This window comes from Hylobates moloch, unplaced genomic scaffold, assembly GCF_009828535.3.
Source record: "Hylobates moloch isolate HMO894 unplaced genomic scaffold, HMol_V3 SCAFFOLD_4, whole genome shotgun sequence".
Classification (NCBI taxonomy): domain Eukaryota; kingdom Metazoa; phylum Chordata; class Mammalia; order Primates; family Hylobatidae; genus Hylobates; species Hylobates moloch.
The window spans coordinates 36,510,683-36,535,456 of NW_026652279.1; the positions used below are offsets into that span (position 1 = coordinate 36,510,683).

Sequence of the window (24,774 nt, forward strand, 5' to 3'; positions counted from 1 at the left end):
ATATCTTTCCCTTGATCTTTGCTGATGCTTCTTATCAACAATTTGTCACTGAAACCTTCACCCAAGTATTTAAGTGGTATTTAAGTATTTAAATTGGTATTTAAGTGGACAGTAAATTTTAGTTGATTGGCTACATGAACAAACAACAGAAAACTACAATGCAAGTTAAATTGTCATAAGTACCCTAAGAGAGAGTTGATTTCTAAAATGTGATGGATACAATGACCTCTGTGTTGCCTCCTTCTCCCTTAATATCTAAACATTGAAGGATTGGACACGGCCCAATGCCCAATTTTAAGGCCTTTGGTGTTCATGATTTAGAAATCCATCCTTTCCTTCTCTCTCCCTCCCCTGCACTGTCTTGTTAAAGGTACCATTTCTTGATTGGATGATTCATACTCTCCTAACTTCTTTTTCCACATTGCTACTTAAGTGATTCTTTTATGAAGCATACATCTGTGTATTTGACCCCTCTGTTTAAATTCCTTCAATAGCTTCTCACTGCCTTCAGAATTCAGCTCAGACTCCTCATCTTGGCCCCCAGGGCCCTCTGTGATGGTTAACTCACCCCTCCTGTTCCACAGCATCCTGTGTCACTGCACTTACCATGTAGCATTGAAATGAGCTATTTCTTTTCTGTCTCCCTTAAAGCTGGCTGTGAACTTAAATTCAGGGGCATGTCTTATTTATTTTTGTATCCCCAATACCTGGCATAGTGTGTTGTGTATAGAAGATGCCCCATCAGTGTTGGTTCTACTGAACCGAACTCACCTGGCTAGGAATTGGGTGACTTGCCATTTGCATTAAGTCTTAAAGTAATGGTGGCAGTGGAACATATGGTGGACTTGGGAAACATATTCCAGGTGGGAGGGTGAGAAAATGATAATAGCTACCAATTAGTGGGCACTTACTGTATACTGAGCACTTAATATGCATTACCTCATTTATCTCCACTGCAACACTCTGAAGTTGATATGATTATTTTGGTTTGACACCAGAAGAACTGTAGCACTGTAAAGCCAGGCACGTTTGATGCCAAGTCTCAAGCTTTCATCCTTTTTGCTATGTGCCTCCTGCTCCAAATGATATAAGCAAAGCCACCCAGATGGCAAATTAAGGACCTCTGCGGGGGAACAGAAAGTAAGTTAGGTGGTTAAAATGCTGGAAGCTGAACTCTAGGAGTGGCTGGCCCTCAAGAAATTTCCTGTGAACCTTTGAACAATTTTATTCCAGTCTTGGGGATCAGAAATTCTGCTGGGAGCTTTGGGGCCTGCAGAACACAAGATTAGGAGGCAGTGCCCAGTGGGAAGACAGGCTAGTGGGTGTCATGCCACCTTCAGTCTTGACCTGCTCTTCTCTTGGTCACGGTGATTACAAAGTAGCTCACAGGAAGTTTGGCAAGGGTGGGGACACTTGGAAGTTAGGTGGAGGGTGAATGAATGGACTCTTGGTTTGGCTTTAATCATTTTAGGACCAGATAGAGTAGCTCTCTCTCTCGCTCTCTTTCTTTCTCTCTCTCTCTCTCTGTGTTTGTGTGTGTGTGTAGATTGGTCATTAATAAGTGAGCCACCTGGGAAGGATCTGTAGATCTGAGTGTTAATGGTGTGGTGGTTGAGGGTGCATGTGCTGCCTGGGTCAAGTCCTGGCTCTAATACTTTGGAACCTTGAACAAGTTTCGTAACCTCACTAAGCCTCCATTTCCTCACCTACAAAATGACTGCCCAGTGATTGAAACTATCATAGAGAATGAAGACAATCAAAAGAGATAATTTGTGTAAATATTTGATATAGTGCTTGGTTCCTGGTCAGCATTCAGCTTATATTATATAAATGGCTAATAATAAAACTAAGGTGGGGAGTATGTATTTAATCGAGGGGGTAGTGGTATAAATGAGCAGAAGGATCCATTGGCAAATAAATGCATGACTCAGCACAGCTGAGTCAGGCAGAAGACCTAAGGCAGGAGTCTCAAACCCAGAATCATACCTTGGGCCAACATCAGACTGTGGGACATTGTTCCGGACAACCTGCTGGGTGGGCAGTCTGTTGAAGATGATGGGTGCTTTCTAGGCCTGGGTGAGTCTGGAGTGGTTTGGGAATGTTAGTGTGTGTTTGGAGACCCACCGAACTGCTGGCAGGCCAAGTCTTTTCCCAGGGGCCTCCGTCTGGAGGCACTTTGAGTGCTTTGGTGGTAGACTCAAACCTGGGTTCTGGGTTTCCCATTCTGACTGTGCCACTGGACAGGCTGGGCCCTTGGGCAAGTTACCCACTGGCTCCCAGTCTATTTCCACAATTATGTGATGGGGTGAGTGGACCTGATTCTCAGGGTTTTTATGCGATTAAAGGAGATGCCATATGTGGAAGGGTCTGGGCTACTGCCTCTCACATGACAAGCACTAAGTAAAATGCTCATTTGATGATTGGATGAAGCCGACTGCACACGGAAACCCAGCGGAGTAGGCTGTGAAACTTGGGGCTTGAAAACTAAGAAAGAAACAGCCGGTGCAGAGGGAGGTGAACAGAAGGCTAATGGGCAATGATTGGGTGCTTGTCTGTGCCAGGTACTGGACAGACAGGACTGTGACGATGTGGGTGTTTCAGGAAGACTGAGTTGGCAGGAGGAAGCAGGTAGCCTGAGACAAAAACAGATGGCAAGCTGACAAGCTGTGTGGAGGTCTGAAGTCCAGCGGAATCTCATGCTCTTAGCATCAAGAATAGGGAGAAAACTCGGTTTCATGTACCAGGTGTTTATTGAATGACAGTTCTTGCCAGGATCCCCAGCTCCTGCTGGAGATACTAAAACAAATACAAAAACAACAGCAATCTCCTAGTTCTTATGGAATAAGAAGTGCCTCCAGCTAGCCTGAGGCTTTTGTCTTCCTTCTCTCAAGGTGGGAGGGTCTCAACAGGAACTTAAAAGGGAAGCTGGCCTGAGAATAAGTCACCAAAAACCAATATAACTAGTACACCGGATTCATGCTTTTCTGCATTCTGCTTTACCACAGAGACTTGAAGTATAGCACTGGTGGGTCCATGTGGACCCTTTTCTAGGAGGTCTGCAGGCCAAAGTCTGGCTAATTATTCTAGAAAAAACCCGCTGCAGGCCGTGGAAGTAGGCTCCCCATCAGAACCATGGTGTCTTGTCCAAGCGCAGGAGGAGGAGTTTCCAGGTCGCTGAGGCCTGCCTGGGTTCTGACTCTGCTCCCTGTCTTCTTGTACAACGTCCCAGCTCTTTCCCTGCTGTGTCCTCTCCTCTCTTAGGTTTGTATCTGTGTCCCCACCAAATCTTATGTTTAATTGTAATCCCCAGTGTTGGAGGTAGGGCCTGGTGGGAGATGATTGGATCCTGGGGGTGGTTTCTCATGAATGGTTTAGCACCATTCCCTCGATGCTGTTCTGATAGTGAGTGAGTTCTCATGAAATCTGGTTGTTTGAAAGTGTGCAGCACCTCCCAGGACCTCTTGCTCCTGCTCTGGCCACGTAAGATGCCTGCCTCCCCTTTGCCTTCCACCGTGACTGAAAGTTTCCTGAGGCCTCCCTGGAAGCAGAAGCTTCTATGCTTCCCGTACAGCCTGTGGAACCATGAGCCAATTAAACCTCTTTTCTTTATAAGTTACCCAGTCTCAGGTATTTCTTTATAGCAATGCAAGTACAGACTAATACACACTTTCCCTCTGTCTTTTCCTCTTCAATTAGATGGCTTACCTGAGTTAGCTTGGCACGGTAAGATGGAGCCTGGTCAAGTTTTGGGGCAATGGTGAATAGGGAAGTAGCACCGGCAAGAGAGGCAGATAGAAACAGAACCAAACAATCAAGACACGGAGGAGTCCTTAGAGATCCTCTGGCCTAGTCCCTTTGCTTGTCGTGTCAAGAAGAAAGCCCAGAGACTTGAGTTACAGCAGTAGTGGGTCCAGGAGGACGTAAATGTTGAATGACTTGCCCAGAGCAAGGTTAGAAGGCGGAACCAGGTTAGAAGCAAGGCTACTGGCCCCAGAGCACAGCCCTGAGTTGACCCTGACACATCCAATTTTGAGTATGGGTGTCAGGCTTCACTGCAAAAGCTTGGCTCTTATTTTCTGAGTGCTCGTTAGCCAGTGTATGGTTAAGAACTGGCTTTTATTTTTACTATGCATTTTTCAGGGCTGTTTTAGCATCTTTAAAAAGCCAATATGCAAAGTGAGCCTCGGCAACCACGTGCCAGGCAATAGCGTATTGCTTTATTAGTAGATGTAAAAAAATGAATGCAGCTGAGGAGGAAGGAAAAGGGAACTTCAGACAAGATGGTCTTGATAGCCCCTCTTTTTTTTCTTTATGCATATTTATATCTCTTGAAGCTCCTCTTTTTAAGATGAGGACACTGGGGCCCAAATGGTTGGGTGGAAGAGCAGGGCTCAATTCTGGGATTCCTAGGGCCATGACCCCCTCACTATCCCAGGTTTTGTAGGGCATGAAGCATATACCATTTTTATGGACTCTCTAGTAAAAAGGATACAAATTGCAAATAGAAAATTTGGCATCATCTTTGGAAGGTACCAAATGCCAAGTGATGCATCCTAAGGCTTAAGCTGTTAGCTTCACCATAAAACCACCTCTGGTCAATGGACAGAAGCAACTTTAAAGGCAGCAGAAGACAAGAGGCTTATGCTCTTGGAGCTGGAGAGAAGTAATGGCAGATCCTGTTCTCAGGATTGAGATGCGGCAGAAGCGTTTCATATGCACACTGACATCCTTTCCTCTCTTTCTCCTCTGTCATTCCCCCTTTCCACTTTATAGCCCTGTTGGTTACTTTGCCTGAAAATGACAACTGGGTCCCAAATGCTGCATATTTGTAAAAAATAGAGTGGGGACATTTTCTGGATAAAAATGTCCCACCTAGAAACTGGAGTGAAAGTGTTCTTCACTGAAATGGGTTAGGCAGGGTTCTGTGACTCATTTGTACTTGCCATATTTTAACTTATAGAGGTGAGAACATGCAGAGGTCAATGCCACTGAAAGAAGATTTTTGTTACTTACCTTGCTTGAGAAGAGAGAATACACTATGCCACGCAGGGTCACAGGGGAAGCACCAGGGATGCTCAGGGGGCTGAAGACAGGAGTGAGGGGAATGTCCAGTCCAAAGCCTTTATTGGGGTTTCTGCAGGAGAGGAAAGGCAGGGCATGGTGGACAGCTTAGGACTGGCAGTTTGAACAATTCTAGTGGGCTCTGGGTTATAGGGGTGGCCTCTGGTTGTCAGGTGCCTGGCTCTGGGATGATTTGGGTCAGGAGAAATCTTGGCTTGGTGTGTGAGTTAGATGAGAAGGTGGTCTTTGGAGGTATAGACTCAGCATTGGTTGTTTTGCTTAAGAAAGGTGTGTTCATGGCTAAGCCTTTTGCTGTCTCTGAGAATTGGCTAGGTTTGAGAGGGTCAGTCTTTCCTAGGCCAGCAAGATTTTAAAACATTTTTAAGTTGATATGCAATAATTATACATATTTATGGGGTACATGTGATATTTTGGTACATATATACAATGTGTAATGATCAAATCAGGGTAATTGGGGTATCCATCACCTCAAACATTTATCATTTCTTTGTTTTAGGAGCATTTCAAATCTTCTCCTCTAGCTATTTTGAAACATACAATAAGTTATTGTTAACCATAGTTACCCTTCTTTGCTGTAGAACACTAGAAGTTACTCTTTTTATCTAACTATACAGTTATACCCATTAACCAACCTCTCTTCATCCCCCCAATCCCCTTCCCACCCTCTGATAACCATCATTCTACTTTTTTTTTTTGAGACGGAGTCTCACTCTGTCGCCCAGGCTGGAGTGCAGTGGCGCAATCTCGGCTCACTGCAAGCTCCGCCTCCCGGGTTCACGCCATTCTCCTGCCTCAGCCTCTCCGAGTAGCTGGGACTACAGGCGCCCACCACCACGCCCGGCTAATTTTTTTGTATTTTTAGTAGAGACGGGGTTTCACCGTGGTCTTGATCTGTCGACCTCGTGATCCGCCCGCCTCGGCCTCCCAAAGTGCTGGGATTACAAGCGTGAGCCACCGCACCCGGCCCATTCTACTATTTAGCTTGATGAAGTCAACTGTTTTAGCTCCCACATATGGATGAGAACATGTGATATCTGTCTTTCTGTGCCTGGTTAATTTCACTTAACCTAATGACCTCCAGTTCCATCCATGTTGCTGCACATGAGGGGATTTCATTCATTTTTATGGCTAAATAGTTTTCCATTGTATACATTTACCACATTTTCTTTATCCATTCATCTGTTGATGGACACTTAGGTTGACTCCTTTTGCTATTGTGAATAGGGCTGCAATAAACATGGGTGTGCAGGCATCCCTTTGATATACTCATTTCCTTTCCTTTGGATAAGTACCCACAGTGGGATTGCTGGATCATATGGTAGTTCTATTTTTAATTTTTAATGAGCTTCCATATTGTTTTCTATAATGCCTGTAATAATTTACATTTTCACCAACAGTGCACAACGGTTCTCTTTTCTTCAAAGCCCCACAAACACTTGTTATTTCACATTTTTTGGATAATAATCATTCTAACAGGTGTGAGGTGGTATCTCATTGTGGTTTTGATTTGCATTTCCCTGATAATTAGTGCTGTTGAGCATTTTTTCATGTGCCTGTTGGCCATTTGTATGTCTTCTTTAGAGGAATGTCTATTTAGGTGTTTTGCCTACTTTTTAATGGGATTAGTCATTTTATGCTGTCTAGTTGTTTGAGTTCCTTGTATGTTCTGGATATTAGTCCCTTGTTGCATGAATATCTTGCAAATATTTTATCCCATTCTACAGATTGTCTTTTCACTCTACTGTTTCCTTTGCTGTGCAGAAACTTTTTAGATCAATATAACCCCATTTGTCTATTTTTGTTTCTGTTGCCTGTGCTTTTGAAATCTTAGCCATAAAACCTTTTCCCAGACCAATGTCCCAAAGCATGCCCCGTATGTTTTCTTCTAGCAGTTTTATAGTTTGGGTGTTACATTTATGTCTTTAATCCATTTTATGTTGCTTTTTGTATAGGTTGAGAGATGGGGGTCTAGCCTCCCGGGTTCAAGCGATTCTCCTGCCTCAGCTTCCCCAGTAGCTGGGATTACAGGCGCCTGCCACCACGCTTGGCTAATTTTTGTGTTTGTAGTAGAGACGGGATTTCACCATGTTGGGCGGGCTGATCTCGAACTCCTGACCTCAGGTGATCCGCCCACCTTGGCCTCCCAAAGTACTGGGATTACAGGCGTGAGCCACTGTGCCCAGCTTCTCATTAATAATTCTAAGCATGGGATGTCTTTCCATTTGTTTGTGTCCACTTTATTTCATCAGTGTTTTGTAGTTCCCATTGTAGAGGTTTTTCATGTCCTTGGTCAGCAAGATTTTTAAGTTGTCGTAACATCATTAGATACAGATTTTTTTTTTTTTTTAAACATGGTTAATACATTCCGCCTAGCTACGAATAGAGGGACTAGGTAACTTCAAACCTTCTTACTGCCTTAAGATAAATTTCATCCATGGTTAGATATAGACAAAATACTGCACTTGCCATCATTTAATCCTCTGGGGTTTGCAAGGGAAGCCTAGATGCTATGGTAATGTCTCTGAAGTACTATTCTTGTAATTTGAACAAGGTGCCATTAGGTGGTGCTTTTACTGTGGCCGCCTGGCCTGATTGAACACCCTGGCTTCCTGTAGGGGAGAGTTAACTGAGTTTTAGCTTACCTTTTCATTCATTTTATACTTTCTCTGACCAAAATGTATCTCTTCAGAATAACAGTTAAAACATTAGATAGTTCTGTATTCATAGAACACTATCAATTAATTGTAGTAGGATTAAGAGAAATACACATATGGCCGGGCGCGGTGGCTCACGCCAGTAATCCCAGCACTTTGGGAGGCCGAGGCGAGCAGATCACCTCAAGTCAGGAGTTCGAGACTAGCCTGGCCACCATGGCGAAACACCGTCTCTACAAAAATACAAAAAAATTTAGCCAGGTGTGATGGCAGGTGCCTGTAATCCCAGCTACTCAGGAGGCTAAGGTGGGAGAATCACTTAAACCCGGGAGGCGGAGGTTGCAGTGAGCGGAGATCAAACCACTGCACTCCATCCTGGGTGACAGAGCGAGACTCCATCTCAAAAAAAAATTAAATTAAAAAGAAATACACATACTTCAGTATAATTCAATTCAGTATCTCTTTTTGCTCTTCAATAATTATCAAGTATAATTTAATCTAATTCCTAAATTTTTTCTTTCTGAATTTTAACACCTTAATCAAAGGGTGGGTGTGCTTGACATGAAAAGTCTTTAGAGGTAGTACCTATTTAAGCTTTGATGCTTCTTTTTTTTTTTTTCAGTCATGGCTTACTGCAGCCTCAACCTCCTGGGCCTGAGTAGCTGGGACCACAGGTGCATGCCACCATGCCTGGCTATTTTAAAAATATTTTGTAGAGGCAGGGTTTTGCCATTTTGCCCAGGCTGGTCTCGAACTCTTGGGCTCAAGCAATCCTCCCACGGGCCTCCCAAAGTACTGGGATTACAGGTATCAGCCACCTCACCTGGCTTTGATGCATTTCTAATACAATAATGCTTTAACATTTACCACTGCTTGGGAGAAAGGTCCTATTTACATTCCCTTTGTTTTTTTGTTTTTAGAGACAAGGTCTCACTCTGTTGCCCAGGTTGGAGTGCAGTGATGTGATCATAGCTCACTGCAGCCTTAAACTCCTGGGACTCAAGGGATCCTCCCACCTCAGCCTCCCAAGTAGCTAGGACCACAGCACATGCCACCATGTCTGGCAAATTTTTAAATTTTTTGTAGAGATGAGGTCTCACTGTGTTTCCCAGGCTGGTGATGAACTCCTTGCCTGGCCTCAAGTGATCTTCCTGCCTCAGCCTCTGAAAGCACTGGGATTACAAATGTGAGCCACTGTGTCCAGCCTGTTTGTTTTTGATTTGTTGAGTGAATGAATGTCTTCTTCCCCACGTGAACAGCCAGAAAGAAAGAAAAAAGGGTAGTGTGGTAAAAACCACTCACCTGTGTAAAAATTCTAGCATGTTCTTTTCCCAGTCTGCAGATATCCTGTAAATCACATCCACGGTCACTGTGCCTGGTTACAGGCTTTAGGGGCTTACTGATTAACTTGAGGCAATGGTGGCCAAGCAACCCTCACTAAGCCAAAACTAGTTGTGTTCCTGCTCTACCATGAGTCTCAGCGTTCATAGAATTTAACTTAAAACAGAAAGCCATGATGCCTTTTAAGTCACTTTCCTTTTCAATTTAGGTAGTTATTAGTAAAGAATAACACAAAGCAAAAACAAATTTAAAAACTTAAAGATACACAAAAAATTTTGAGGTAGGCGTTGATTTTACAAAAGGATTCACCATCTTTGGTATTCCATGTATTCAATACATTTTAAAATGTGGTTGAAATTACAGGAATCTTTTGGTGAATTCATCAGCTGAATAAAATGACATATAGCCATAAACGGTATCCCTAACGCTAGGTCAGCCAAAAAACCCATTCTGTTTTTAAAATATTTCTAATAATGTGGTAATTTTTTCTTTAAACATGAAATAAGTTAGTTTTTGTTGTTGTTGTTTTTCTTTGAGACAGTCTCGCTCTGTCCCCAGCTGGAGTACAGTGTCATGATCATGGCTCACTGGAGGCTTAACCTCCCAGGCTCGGATGATCCTCCCACCTCAGCCTCCTAAATAGCTAGGACCACAAGGGCACACCACCATGCCTAGCTTATTTTTTGTATTTTTAGTAGAGATGGGGTTTCGCCATGTTCCCAGGCTGGTCTCAAACTCCTGGACTCAAGTGATCCACCTGCCTGGGCCTCCCAAACTGCTGGGATTACTGGTGTGAGCCACCGTGGCTGGTCTAGGGTTTTTATCATAGAAGTACTACATGCATGAAGTGAGAAGGATTCACACAATACGGCATGACATGAAATGAAAAGCCTTCCTTCCCTCTTCCTTCACTTCTATTCCCCAGTGGCAGTCATTGCTAATGGCTTCTGGTTTTCATGTCTTCTAATTGTTCTCATTGTAACTTTAAATAATATCCTTATACCTCAGTTTCTTAGGTTACCAATTTGTTGTCATTTTACTTCTCGTTTCCCATATGAAAAATAGGACATTGGCACATATACACTTCCTTCCATTTCTCTCATTTCATTTCCATTTTTAAATAGTTGCTTTATTATTTTTACATTGTCAAGGTTTATACCATTTTTTCTATAACTGTATTTTCACGTTTATTATAGTTGGTTATAACAATTTATTTTATTTTATTTTTTTTTTTTTGAGACAAAATCTTGCTCTGTCACCCAGGCTGGAGTGCAGTGGCGTGAGCATAGTTCACTGCAGCCATGAACTCCTGCGCTCAAGCGATCCTCCCACCTCTGCCTCCCAAGTAGCTGGGACTACAGGCATGTGCCACCATACCTGGCCTTTTTTTTTTCTTCTTCTAGAGAAGGGGTCTGATTATGTTGCCCAGGCTGGTCTCGAACTCCTGGCTTCAAGTGGCCCTCCTGCCTTGGCTTCCTAAAGTGTTGGAATTACAGGCATGAGCCACTGCCCCAGGCCTACCATCTTAACTATTTTTATGTGTAGAGTTCAATGGTATTAAATACATTCATAATGTTTTGCAGCCTATTTATTTATTTTGACAAAATTTTACACTTACAGAAAAGTTGTAATAATACAATAAAAAACCCCACATACTCTTGACTCAGTTGATTCGGATTGACCACTTGTTGACACTTTGCCTTTTTGCTTTATCATTAGACCATTCTCTCTATATATATGTATGTATTTTCTCTAAACCATATAAAAGCAATTTGCAGACATCATGTCCTTTTATCCATAAATACTTCAGTGTCTATTTCCTAAGAAAAAGAATGTTTTTTTACCTAACCACAGTATCTTTTTCAGGATCAGGACATTTAACATAGAAAAATCCTATTGTCAGCTGGGCATGGTAGCTCACGCCTGTAATCCCAGCAGTTTGGGAGGCCCAGGCAGGTGGATCACTTGAGTCCAGGAGTTTGAGACCAGCCTGGGAACATGGCGAAACCCCATCTCTACTAAAAATACAAAAAATAAGCTGGGCATGGTGGTGTGCCCTTGTGGTCCTAGCTATTTAGGAGGCTGAGGTGGGAGGATCATCCGAGCCTGGGAGGTTAAGCCTCCAGTGAGCCATCACTGGGTGGATCACGAGGTCAGGAGATCGAGACCATCCTGGTTAACACGGTGAAACCCCGTCTCTACTAAAAATACAAAAAAATTAGCTGCGCGTGGTGGCGTTTGCCTGTAGTCTCAGCTACTGGGGAGGCTGAGGCAGGAGAATGGTGTGAACTCGAGAGGTGGAGCTTGCAGTGAGCCAAGATCACACCACTGCACTCCAGCCTGGGCGACAAAGCGAGACTCCATCTCAAAAAAAAAAAAAAAAAAAAAAAACCTATTGTCTAATCTATAGCTCTACATTAAAATTTTGCCAGTTATCCCACTAGCATCCCCCAGCTTCTCCCCAAGACCTCCTTCCAGGATCCAATCCAGGATCATACATGACCCTTAGTTGTGATAATTTCTCTCTATTTTATTTTATTTTATTTGAGACAGAGTTTCACTCTTCTTGCCCAGGTTGGAGTTCAGTGGTGAGATCTCGGCTCACTGCAACCTCTGCCTCCCAGGTTCAAGCAATGCTTCTGCCTCAGCCTCCAAAATAGCTGGGATTACAGGCGTCCACCACCACACCCAGCTAATTTTTGTATTTTTAGTAGAGATGGGGTTTCACCATATTGGCCAGGCTGGTTTCAAACTCCTGACCTCAGGTGATCACCCACCTCGGCCTCCCAAAGTGCTGGAATTACAGGTGTGAGCCACTGCATCTGGCCAGTTGTGATAATCTCTTTAGTCTCTTTTAATCTGGAATAGTCCCTTGGCCTTTCTTTGTCTTTTATGACCTTGACTTTTTTTTTTTTTTTTAAGAACACATGTTGGTTATTTTGTAGACTGTCCTCAGGTTTTCTTATTTTTGTTTTGTTGTATTTTATAGGCAGAATTGGGGATGATGTCCCTCAGTTTGGGGCATGATCTGTCACAGGTAGATTTAGGTTTTCTATTTTTGGCAGGAACACCATAGCAGCGATGCCATGCTCTTCCCAGGACATCACAGTAGGAGCTACAAGATTTCCATTTGTCCCGTTATTGGTGATGTTAACTTTGGCTGTTTATTTAAGGTGGTGTCCACTAGGTTAATCCCCTCTAAAGTTACTAATTTCTCTTTGTAGTTAATAAGTAATTTGTAGATGCTTTGAGACTACAGAAATACCCTGTTCCCCATTAATCCTTCGCTCACTAGCATTAGCATCCATTGATGATTCTTGGCAGAACTGGCTATTGCTGTGATGGCTGCAAAATGGTGATTTTCTAACCCCATAATTCCTTCCACATGGATCAGTTGGTTTTCCACTGTAAGGAAGGGCTTTCTCTTCTTGCTGCCACACGGGAATGATACCTTTGAAGGGCCATATCAACATAAAAGGGGATATATTTGGCACTACAGCAATTCCAGTTGCTTTTCCAGCCCTCAGCCTCCAGGTCCACTCAGTGACAATGAGCAGCAATAGATATATTATGATTAGTCATGGCCAGGTGGGGTGGCTCGCACCTGTAATCCCAGCACTCTGTGGGGCTGAGGCAGGAGGATCACTTGAGCCCAGGAGTTTGAGACCAGCCTGGGCAACAGTGCAAAACTCTGTCTCTACAAAACATACAAAAATTAGCTGGGCATGGTGATGCACACCTGTAATCCCACATACTCAGGAGGCTGAGGCAGGAGGACTGCTTCAGCCTGGAAAGTTGAGGCTGCAGTGAGCCACGATCATGCCACTGTACTCCAGCCTGGGTGACAGAGCAAGACCCTGTCTCAAAGAAAAAAAATTGGTTAATTTATTTATTTATGTCTGTATGGACTCAGATTCTTATTCTACTCCTTGAATATTCCATTGCTATTATTTACTTTCAGGACCAAATTGTGCCAGATTTGGTTAGTGGGAACCCCTTCAAGTGGCTCTTGTGTCCTTTTGACACATCCTTGTCATTTTTTTCTTTTTAGCACTTCCCTACTTTCTGGTACAAGATATTCCAGACTCATTTTGTACATTCTCTGCCCTAGCCTTGAATTAGCAACTTCTGCAAGGAGCCCTGGTTCCTTAAAGGGAAGAATGATATTTAGAAATCAGGATCTGGGTGCTAGGTATGTTCATTGCCACTGGGATGTCTTGGCTTATAGTCACTTTTTTTGTTTGTTTGTTTGTTTGAGACAAGGTCTCCTATGTAGCCCAGGCTGGAGTGCAACAGCATGATCATAGCTCACTGTGACCTTGAATTCCCAGGCTCAAGCAATCCTCTTGCCTCAGCCTCCTATGTAGCTAGGACTACAGGCATGCACCACCACACCTGCCTACTTTTTTTATTTTTTGTACAGATGTGGTCTCACTATGTTGCTCAGGCTGGTCTTAAACACCTGGCCTCAAGCAATTATCCAGCCTCTGTCTCCCAAAGTGCTGGGATTACAGGTGTGAGCCACTATGCCTGGCCTTATAGACACTTTTAGTGGGCAGAGGGAAGGAATGTAAATATAAATATGTACATTGGTCTATCTAGGTCTCTATATATTAAAAACCATAAATTCATACTAATACGTCTAACTCCAGTTCCTCAGTATGGGGGTTATTCTTCTCTTCTTTCCTTAGTTGGAATTCCTTCTCCAACCAGGAGAAACTTGACTCTTATTCAATATATTTTGTTATTTGCTTATAATTCAGAAAGCAGATTTAGAATTGGTAATTCATACTCCTACAAATACCCAAATTTTCTATCTGGCATTTAATATTAATTGCAGTTATTTTTGTTTTAGAATGTGATACATAGTCAAAGTACTGTGTTCATAAGTTACTCCGGTTAGTTCTTTTTCCACTTTAAGTATGATTATGTCATTCATTTGAAATACAGCTAGGATAATTTGTTTCTCTTTGCATTCTATTTAGATTTTTAACTTTCATTTTTGTTGATTTAATTGTATTTGATTTTGAGTATACGTAAAATATTAACATGATTCCAAAAATTTTAACTATATGAATGGGTCTACTTACTAAATAAGAATTCTTAAATGGATAGAATAGTGGCTGATCCACTGAAGCACCTGGAAGAATAACCTTTTTGCAGCTGATGTTTCACTGGTTCGCCTGTTATTAGGGGGACGGCATTAGGGTCTATGTTGCTTCTCCTTGTGTTAAATCCAAGTAGACTTCCTAGTGGCAGCCTGTGTCCAGCAGGAAAAGCTCTGCCCTTTTGCCAAGGAAGTTGGGAAGGACAGAGGAAGCCCTTGTTTAGGTGGTCTTAGCATGGCTGCTGTGGGGTTTTCTTGTTTGCCAGATGACATCAGGTGTCCAGAGCTCATCTCTGGGCTCTGAGTTTTGAGGCTGCTGTGTGGTCCTGGGAGGCAGAACTTCGGCATCAATGTTTTCACAGCCTCTGATGGTCTTGCCACTCTGGGGGCTGAGCCATGTGTGACTAGGTCATGCCCTTGTGAGAATCCCAGCCTTGAACAAGTGTGAAGATGCACAGGTATGGAGAAAAAAAAAAAAAAAAAAACAGATTGAGTCTGTGGGAATGACTAGATTTCAACCCCAGCTTTCATATCAGCTCTGTGGTAGAAGAGACTGACACAGCCACGAAGACCTCACATTTCTAGGAATGACTAAATCTATACAGACCAAGGGTGCTGCCCAGATCCTAACCCAGGGAAATCAGACTTTGACAGCTCCAACTGGATCCTTGCTTCCTTGGCTACAAAGCCATTTCCATTTCCAGCATCAGTCACATGGCACAGCACTCACTGGAGGTCCATTCTGGAACTCCCACTACAAAACAGAAGGGATGGGCTCTCTCTTACTCAGAATGCCTGGGCTGGGCAGGGGTTAGAGACGCAGCTTTCAGGGCTGAGCTGTAGAGCAAGGATTCCACTTTAAACATGAAGACAAGTTAGCTGGGGAAAATAGCAAATGCAGTCAAAAGACTTCTTTGTCTTCCTTCCAACTTCCCTGAAGAAATCCTCATGTATATTTAAAATCCTCTGTTGTGTTTCGTGTTTACGCAAGCTTTCACAACTATCATCTCATCTAAACTTTACAAAGCCCCCCTGAGGCAGTCATGTAGCTGCACATGTGGGCTGTGGCCCATGGAACCCACAGCCATGCTGGCGCCTGGCCCAGCTCTCAATCCCTGTGGTCCAGCACATCGGGCCGGTTCAGAGGCAGGGGAAAGGAATGAGGCTCCTCAGTCTGCCCATTGGATTGCAGTTCATCAGCAGCTTGGGTATATTCTCTGATGTTTAATTAATAATCCAATAATTAACTTTCAGAAAGCCATCTTCTGGTTCGCATGTGTATGTAATCCAGGTGGAACCGGTCTCTGCAGGTGCACTTTGGGAAAAAGGGGCAGGCCGGGTCTTGCTTTGACCTACCCCTGACCTGCATGGACGGAAGCAGAATTTCTCACCTGATTGTTTTTCCTCCAGCTCCCAGAAGGGAGAAAAGGTGTCATCTCACATTGCAGATGCATTCATGAAGACTTAGCTGGTGACTGTTTGTGGCAAAAGGCTTCTAGGGCTGAGCTCATGTCATTGCCTCTGGCAGAACTTTCCAGCCTCTTACTCAGCTCTGCTTGCTGGATGCAGGATTGAGAGTATTTCCCACTCAAGTGCAACTTCCCCGCCTTTCTAGACAACCCCCTACCCCCACCCCCAACTTGCCCCCTACCTCGCTCAAGTATGGAGATTATTCACAGGAGAATGACTTCCCCTTCTGAACTAAAAACACCCACCAGGCAGTCATGGTTTTTCCAGCGTGGCGCGCAGGCCCCTGGGCTCAGAGGGACAGGAGTCTGGCTTCTTGTCCTGGGGGCTTGGGAAGGAAGATGCTAGCAATGAGGAGCATGGCAGAGGGATCATCCTGCGCCGGGCACCAAGTCACCGCAGCCCTGGAACCTGTCAAGCTGGCCCCTGCCAGGCTGAGGGTCTTCAGGGAGAAGAGGACTCTTGCCCTCAGGCATGTTTTATGCTGCCCTTTCTGAGGGACTGATTTGCCCCTTGCTTTTCTTATCCCCCTCATCCTCTATCTCTACTTTGCCATAGACCCAATGTTGGGTATAGGGTACATTCCATTTCCCCAGCCCATTATGTCTGTGTGATAGGATGTTGAATGGGATTCATGTTATGCTGGAATTGGTGACTGGGGCCCAAATCTGGGACACTAGATCCTAAAGAGAGCTACCCATGGTTGGGACCAGACCTCTCTCCTGGTGTTTAACAAGAGAGCCTGGAACTGGCCTAACCTTCAGCAACCATCACCCCAGCCCTTCCACCCCCTCCTCCCCTGGGCAACAGAAATGACTGGGTGGTGGCACTCAGAGAATCTTAGCGTGGACTTTGTGGGAGGGCCTATTTGGGGTGAGGGGTTCCTTCCTTCTGCCTTAGGGGAAGGAATTGGGGATGCAGACTCAGGAGAATCCAGTACTTTGTGTGTATGTGGAGGGGAGCTGACCTTCTGTCCTCATGTTACATGTCTGCCCGTACTGCAGACCGTGGCCCTGCCCCTCAGCCTGTCAGAGCAGGAGCTGAAGAGAACGGGAGAGCACGCAGGACAGAGCAAGAGCTCTCACGACGCAAGGGAGCTGCTTTGAGTTCTCCAGCCAGTCCTCTCCCAAGAGGCGAGCTCTGGGCACTAGCTAAAGTCTGAATGGCATCACAAATGTGGTGAGCCTGGACAAGGGACCTGTGAGAAGAGCAGGGACACACAACTGCTACTTCTTTTTTTTTGAGACAGGGTCTCACTCTATCACCCAGCCTGGAGTGCAGTGGTGCAATCTCGGCTCACTGCAACCTCAGCCTCCTGGGTTCAAGTGATTCTCATGCCTCAGCCTCCCGAGTAGCTGGGACTAAAAGCACACACCACCACACCCGGCTAATTTTTGTATTTTTTAGCAGAGACGGTTTCGCCATGTTAACAAGGCTGGTCTCGAACTCCTGACCTCAAGTGATCCACCCACCTTGGCCTCCAAAAGTGCTGGGATTACAGGCATGAGCCACTGTGCCCAGCCCCAAGCTGCGACTTCTATGTGGATGCCTGGGAGGCAGCGTGGCATCTGGGAAATATCCTTCGGGGGCTTTATTTGGCATTTTATTCTGAGGCTTTCCATCTCATCCTCTTCCCCTTCTCTCTGTTTTGGTTTCTTCCTTTTCCTTCTTTCTCTCTCTCTTGCTGGGCTTACGTAGTGTCTCTCTCTTTCTCCAAGAACATCAGGGTTACTCCCTTGGGGTCAAACCTACGCTCTTCCCACCCAGTCTCTGATGAGCAGACTGTGGGAAGACTTTGTTATAGTTTTTTGTCACGTGGTGAGAAAAGGTAGGCACACACCCCTAAATATCCTGAAACAAGCTGCCAGGGCTCAGTCACCAAACCCATTTTAAATCAGTTATATTTTCATTCTCAGGATAAAGGGTTTCCTGAAGTTTCTACCTGCTCTAAGTTTCTACCCTTGAGGCTGACTGACTAGTCCAGTGAGACCAAGGAAATGAAAGGCATTTCATACACCAGCAGGTAAACAAGCGCATATGCAAACCAGCCTTCAGAGTGTGAAAATGAAGGCACGCATGAAAGAGGAATAAGTTTTCTGTCATCACAAAGGCATTCATGGGTAAGGCAGATGTATTCGCAGTTACGCAAAGTCCAGAGTGTTAGAATTTGAAACCTGAAAGACTTAAACTTAGGGGCAAAAAGGGCAAGTAATGTTTAGGTGAGTGTGGGGCAGAGAAAAGCATAGATCTTACAAGTGCCGGGGGAAGCCCTGGCTGTGAGACTGGGCTGTCAGGTTTCTTCTCTCAGCCTCTGTCTCCTCAGCCGTCAGTGGGGGCCCCTCCGTGCCTGCCTCACAGGGCTGCTGCGAGGAGCAGAGCAGAGGGCTCCTGTGGAAGCTGACGGCACTCTCTACAGTATTAGTCTTTTTGTTGCTGAGAGTCACTGTTATTACTGAGGAACAGTAATAACAAGCCACGATAGGAAGTGGAACACAAGCAGAGACAGGAAGTTGGGACCCATCCTGAATTTCGAGATTAGGATCCTGGGAAACAATCCTGTACTCCCCAGGCAGGTCCTTTGGTACCATTTGCTCAAGGACAAGCCTAGATTGGCAGAGTCTTTGTTTCAAACCACGAGGACTGCTCTGACATTTATTGACTTTCAGGAGATTGCTCGTTTGTGGTTGGTGAAGGACAGGCAAGCAGTCATGTACATGCATAAATGAAGCTTATGGAGTTGGAGACTGATGGAGACACAAGGGGTCCCCTGGCCCATCAGTCCCATGTGGCTGAATTGAGATCCCTGAGTATTTCTCGAGGCCCCTCCTTGATCTGTGGATGTGTGATCCAGGAGGTGGAAGAGGAGCTGGGATCCTCCCTTTTGGTTTTGAGCACGTGCCGTTGGCCTCAGCCTTTGGTTCTAGATCCTGGGCACACCCATTGTTCTCAGCCATTCAGGAGCCATGCCCGGTGGACTCTGGATCTTAGATTTTCCCCTAAACTCTTGATTTTTCTGCCTTTTTATTGTGTTTATGGATAACATTTGCTCACCAGGTCCAGATTCATTGCACACGGTGACTCCTAGCTTTGGATGCCTTCCGCTCCCCACCCACCCCACCCAGCTGAGGACCATAATCACTGCTGTAGTCGTTTGCAGTCACTGGAAGACTCTGTTCATGCCTGAGTTTAGATTAATTACCAAACCTACATAAGAGCGTTCACAGTGTGAGTTGCTACTGGTTTTGTTTAAGATCATTTTAGTACATCCATGAAGTTATGGTTTTTTTAGTAAAGGGTTTCCATTTGAGTGTTTATAAGTGCCTTTGTTATTTGTGAATTGGAAAAATGAGTAAGGAATCTGTTTTTGTGTTATTCGCCTCTGATTCCAAACAATTGTCCAGTAATGCTGTAGAATCCTGGGGTATCAGCAGAGATCACTGTATTAGTGCTCAGTAAGGAAAACAGAAATAACTCCAGTCATTTTAAATAGGGAATCTCATCCACAGGGCTGATTGCAGAGGTGTTAGAAGGGCTGAAGGAGCAAAGCGCGCCCAGTAAGGTTGGCCAAAGGTCAACTGCTGGAAGCTGCTGTCCCTGCTGGGACTGGAAGATGAAGAGGGCTCATGACCATGAGCCCCAGGAGGTGAAACCCAGAATCTCACACTCACTTAGAAGCGTCATCTGTTGCTTCTGCCTGCATTCCGTGAGCAAGAACTCAGTCACACAGCCACACCTAGCTGCAAAGAGGCTGGGAGTCTACCTGACTCCCTGACTACTTGAGTGGTAACCAGAGGAAAAGGACTAGGTTTGTGAACAACGAGTCTCTGCTACATATGGATACGGGAATCACTGTTGTTACGAGAGAACAGTGATCCTTTTGTAGAGGTATGCTTCAAGATGTGTGTGTGTGCATGTGTGGGTGTGTGTGCGTGCGTGTGTGTGCATGCTTGTGTGTATACACACACACTTGCCCTGGCACAATAAGACAGGATTGTTTTTAAGCTGAGTTCTCCTACCTCCCTCCTCCTGTTCCACTCTCATGCCATCCCTGGCCCTCCCAATGGCCCCTCAGCTGATTTCTGTGTGTTCTGTTTGCAGGATGCCCTGGCCCAGCCCCAGCCCTGGTGGAAGAGCCAGCTGTTCGTGTGGGAGCCTGTGCTGTTTGGGACCTGGGATGGTGTGTTCACATCCTGCATGATCAACATCTTTGGGGTTGTGCTCTTCCTGAGGACTGGCTGGCTGGTGGTGAGTGCTGAGCTAGTGGCCTGGAGCCTCTCACAGGCCCAAGACAGGAAAGCTCTGCCACTCTTGCATTCTACAGTGCAGGCCACAGATTCCTGGAGCACAGATGATCCTGGAACATGAAACAGAAGCAAGCACAACGAATAGCTAGCATTGCTTGTTAAATGAGCATCCTGCGAACATAGGCTTCCGAAGTTCTGATGGAAACCTCACACCGTAGATTTAACTGCAGAATAGGAGCACAGAAGTCAGGGCTCATCATGGGCGGGACTCGAGATGGGTCAGAGAGATCAGATTGATGGCAATTTTGCCTCCAGCTTGTGGCCCTCTGTAGTTTTCCTGATATTCTTCACTTCATCTTGGGCCTGCCCACATGGTTGCCTTCCCCCACTGCACTGCAACCCTGTAGGTAAGACTGTGCATGGGGATGCTTGGTCAAAGGTGTGGGCCGCCTACCTCTAGGGATGGATTGCCTAGGATGGACTCTGCTGTGTGAGACCTGGGGGTCAGTTCATCTCCCTCTGTAGAAGGAACAAAAGGCCTCTTCTTTAAGTCTTATGCAAAAGTATCCTAGGACCTTCCAAGCAGATGTGTGCCTGGAGCAGGGATTCTCAGTGCCACACACAGTGCCATCTCATGCAGTGGGACTTCAGTAGACCACACAGGTGTGCAGAACAAAAGGCAAGCCAGTCACCATCTAAACATAGATGAGCACCTGCTGTGGGCCAAGCACTACTTAGTGCCAATGGGATCACAAAAGACAAGACGTGGCCTGGTCCCTCATCCCCTCCTCTCCTCCCCACCCCACCCTATGAGCTAACAGCTATGGTGGGTAGATATTGCATTAGGAGAGTTCTCAAAACAGCATTAAGTCCCTTGGGTTGGAACAGGCTATGAGTGCTACAGTCACTGAGGTGTCCAGGAAGGCTTCCTGGAGGAGATGCGGTTGAGCCAGGCTTTGAAGGGTGAGCTGGACTAGATGAGTGAAAGAGAGGAGGCCATTCAAGGTATAGAATCTACTAGTCAGGATTCTCCAGAGAAATAGGCCAATGCCAACAGGAGATGTAAGTATGTCAGGTATATATTAGCAGGTAAGGATTGATGCTGCAGTCTTGAGTCTGAAGGCTGGAAATGCAGGAAGAATTTCTGTGTTGCAGCCTGGAGGCAGAATTCCTTCTTCTTTAGGAAACCAGCCTTTGCTTGTAAGGCCTTCAACTGATTAGATGAGGCCCACCCATACTATGGAGGGTAATCTCCTTTACTTAAAGTCAACTGATAGTAAATATTAATCACACCTGAAAATCACCTTTACAGCAACATTTAGACTAGTGTTTGACTAAACAATTAGTTGCCATAGTCTAGCCAAGTTGACATATAAAATTAACCATTACACGGGCAAATTTCAGGAGATTTAAGCTCCTTTGTAGTGGGATGTACAGGATTCTTAGCCCCCATAACAAGTCTGGGCAAGGCCAGACTTTCCTAAGCTCTCATTCTATGCCACACTCAGATCCTCAGCTCAGATTTCAGCCTTAGCCACAGCCAGGGTGGGTCTCAGACCAGCAGTGGAGCCCTTGAGCATTATATTATGAACACTGGAACAGAGTACAACTGACTTCCAGGACAATTTTCCAGCTCATGTTAGGCCACCCAGCTCTTGAATTGGCTCTGCCCACTCCTAGGACTCTCTCCAGCACTCACAACACATGGAGTCTTGACTATCAGGAGTCCTCCTTGCTTTCTATTGCAAAACATGTGACATTACATCTCCTTCTTAGAAGTGCTGTGTCCACTGCCTCTCTGTGACTCTTGCTTTTCACACTGAAATGTTTCTGTCTACATGTGTTCATCTCCAGGCATGCATGGTTTGTTTATTTGCTCAACAAGCATTTAATGAACACCTATTTTGTGGAGGTTATGCTAAGCACTGAGAATATGAAGGGGAAGAAAACATGATCCTGCTCCGTATTAGTCCACGTTGCATTGCTATAAAGGAATACCTGAGGTTAATTTATAAAGAAAAGAGGTTTATTTAGCTCACAGTTCTGCAGGCTGTACACAAAGCATGGCACCAGCATCTGCATCTGGTGAGGCCTCAGCAAGCTTTCACTCATGGGGGAAGGTGAAGAGGGAGCCGGCGTGCCACATAGCCGGAGAGAAGGCAAGAGAGATGCCAGGCTCTTTTAAACAACCAGCTCTCCTGTGAACGAACAGAGTGAGAACTCACCCATTACTGTGGGAGGACACCAAGCCATTCACGAGGGGTCCACCCCCATGACCCAAACACCTCCCACCAGGCCCCACCTCCAACATTGGGGATCACATTTCGACATGAGATTTGGAAGGGATCCAAATCCAAACATCTAAACCATATCATCCTCCCCTGGAGCTCACAGCCTAGAGGTCAAAACTGGCTTGGAAACAGACTCAATATGACAAGTCCTGTGAAAAGTACTAAGCCCTGGCACTAGAGGAGCCCAGAGAAAGGGTTACAGGGCCAGCTTCCTGGTGAGGAATCCTAAACGCTGAGGCTTAAAGGATGTGCTGGAGTTCACCTGACAAAGATACAGAACGAGCAGGAGAGGACTTCCAGGCAGGGGAATCAACGTGGGGAAGGGTGGGGGTGGGGAGAGAACTTGTCGCTGCACGTTAGGCATGAAGTGAGATTAGGAGGCACCTCGTGAGGGCATCAGCAGCTCTGACTGTACCCTATAGGTGTGAGAGTCATTGAAGAATTTGTAGCCAGGACGCTTCCCTTCACTTAGAACGTCTTCCTGGCCTTGGCTGTCGTGGTGCTTGCTTGTCCTTTTTAGCTGTCCTGACTCTGTGCCCCCACCCCCGGCCCCCATTCCAATGCTGTGGGAGGAGGGGAGGCGGTCAGTGCCCCCAGCAGGGAGCTGGTGGGGCCTCCTCACCGAACCCAGCCTCAGTCCTTGCTATTCTGCTGCAGGGAAACACGGGAGTGCTCCTGGGCATGTTCCTGGTGTCCTTCGTCGTCCTGGTGGCCCTCGTCACGGTGCTGTCTGGCATCGGCGTCGGGGAGCGCAGCAGCATCGGCAGCGGTGGCGTCTACTCCATGATCTCCTCGGTCCTGGGTGGGCAGACGGGAGGCACCATCGGGCTGCTCTATGTGTTTGGACAGGTGAGGCCTGCGCCCGGGATGCTTCCCCTGCCTGGCCCTCTGCCACTTTCTTCTTGTCCATTTCCTCACTTGACCTGGTGAGAGGCGAGGGTGGGGACGATTGCCCCATGTGACAGACGAGCAGGCTGGGGCTCTGAAGGGAACTCAGCAGACAGCCAAGTCGCTATCCAGGGCCTGACCCCTTAGTCTAGCACTCCTTTCCCTCTGCCACTCCCGCCTCCTGAATGCCTGATATGACCAGCAGGGCAGGGCCTGGCCAGCACATTCTTGCTGTTCAATGTGGGGACCAGCATGCATGACAGTGGCTGAAGCCCAGGTGGCAGCCAGGTGGCCTGGGCCCTGGGGCGCTTTTTTACTGAAGACGGGTATTTTGCCTGTGCCAAAGGGCTTTCCTAGAAGCAGGCACTTCTCAAATGAGCTGGAGCTCCCGGGAGCATTTGGTAGCTTGGGTGGCCTTCACAGGGAGGCCGACAGTCCCTTGTGTGGACGCCCTGTCTGAGAGGGAGAATGTTAATGAGGAGTGTGCTTCATCAGAATGGACGAAGGCGCTCCGAAAACGAGCGAGTAGGGGGAAATCCTAAGGCTTTTTTAGCTAAAACACAGGCATGGTGACTTAATGCTGAGGGAACAAAGTACAGACATTAAGAAGCAGTTCTTTGTCAGCATTTCTTGGATTGAAAAAGGCTTTTATGAGAGTGCAAATGGTGGTGGGTGGTTGAAAAAACAGTTTAAAGAGAAGAATTTGTCTAAGTAAGAGTGTGCAAGAATCTCCCCAGAGAAAGCATCGGTTTTGTTTCTTTTATTTTTAGGCAGCCAGGAGCAGGGTGTTTCAGCATAAATACATCTGATTCTCGAACAGCACAGAGCTGCGTGTGTGCATGTGTGGGCGGTGGGGGTGCCTGTGTGTGTCTAGGACAGTGCAGGGAAGGCAAACGGATGGCCTCTGCACTCTTAAAAAGCATTTGCCTTGACTGCAGAAAGTTCTTTAAGTATAGTAGTTGGAGAGGGGAGTAATAAATGGTCAGTTTACTTTATTACCCTGGGGACTTGGTATATAAATTTTTTTTTTTTTTTTAACTTCTCTGTTATTTTATAGCCAACCAGGCTGCAAGGTAGGCAAAATCCTGCTTTCCCCCTCTTGGTGCAGACACCAAGTGAGCCTCTAGAAGCAGATGCCATGGATGGGCACTGGCGTGAACACCCCTGGACAAAGAGAGGGAGCTGGGCTGCTGAGAGTCCCACTTATGTGGGCTGATTTGGAAAAAAGATGTTCACAAATAACATGTTTTCTAAGTGCTGGCAGCCACAGCCTGAGACGCCACTGCACCAGCATCCCAGCTATTTTGCCGCCTTTCCACTTGGGCCTTGGTCCCAAACATTAGAGTCCCCCTGGTCACTGTCTCTGGAGTGCCTGTGCTTTGTTTGTAGCTGGCACGGGCCGGGAGTCCCTGATCAGGGTGTGGTTACTGTGTAATCCTTTTTATAAATTGCTGAATTTGGTTTGTTAACATTTTGTGGAGGATTTTTGTGTATATATTCATGAGGGATATTGGTCTGTAGTTTCCTTGTGATTCTTTGTCTGGTTTTGGTGTCAGGCTAATTCTGGCTTCGTAGAGTGAGTTGGAAGGTGTTCCCTCCTTCTCTGTTTTTTGGAGGAGTTTGTGAAGGGTTGGTGTTAATTCTTTAAACATATGGTAGAATTTTGCCATGAAGCCATCTGGTCCTGGGTTTTTTTTGAT

At 45.8% G+C, this 24,774-nt stretch overlaps 1 protein-coding gene across 1 annotated transcript in view; it reads left to right on the plus strand.

Moving 5' to 3' along the window:
* The window catches only part of SLC12A8 (solute carrier family 12 member 8), a 147,322-nt gene that overhangs the window by 13,982 nt on the left and 108,566 nt on the right, over positions 1–24,774 (plus strand). Inside the window, exons 7-8 of the mRNA XM_032149947.2 lie at positions 19,750–19,896; positions 22,844–23,035. Of these exons, the coding sequence (XP_032005838.2) occupies positions 19,750–19,896; positions 22,844–23,035 (339 nt within the window). The remainder of the gene's footprint in view (positions 1–19,749; positions 19,897–22,843; positions 23,036–24,774) is intronic.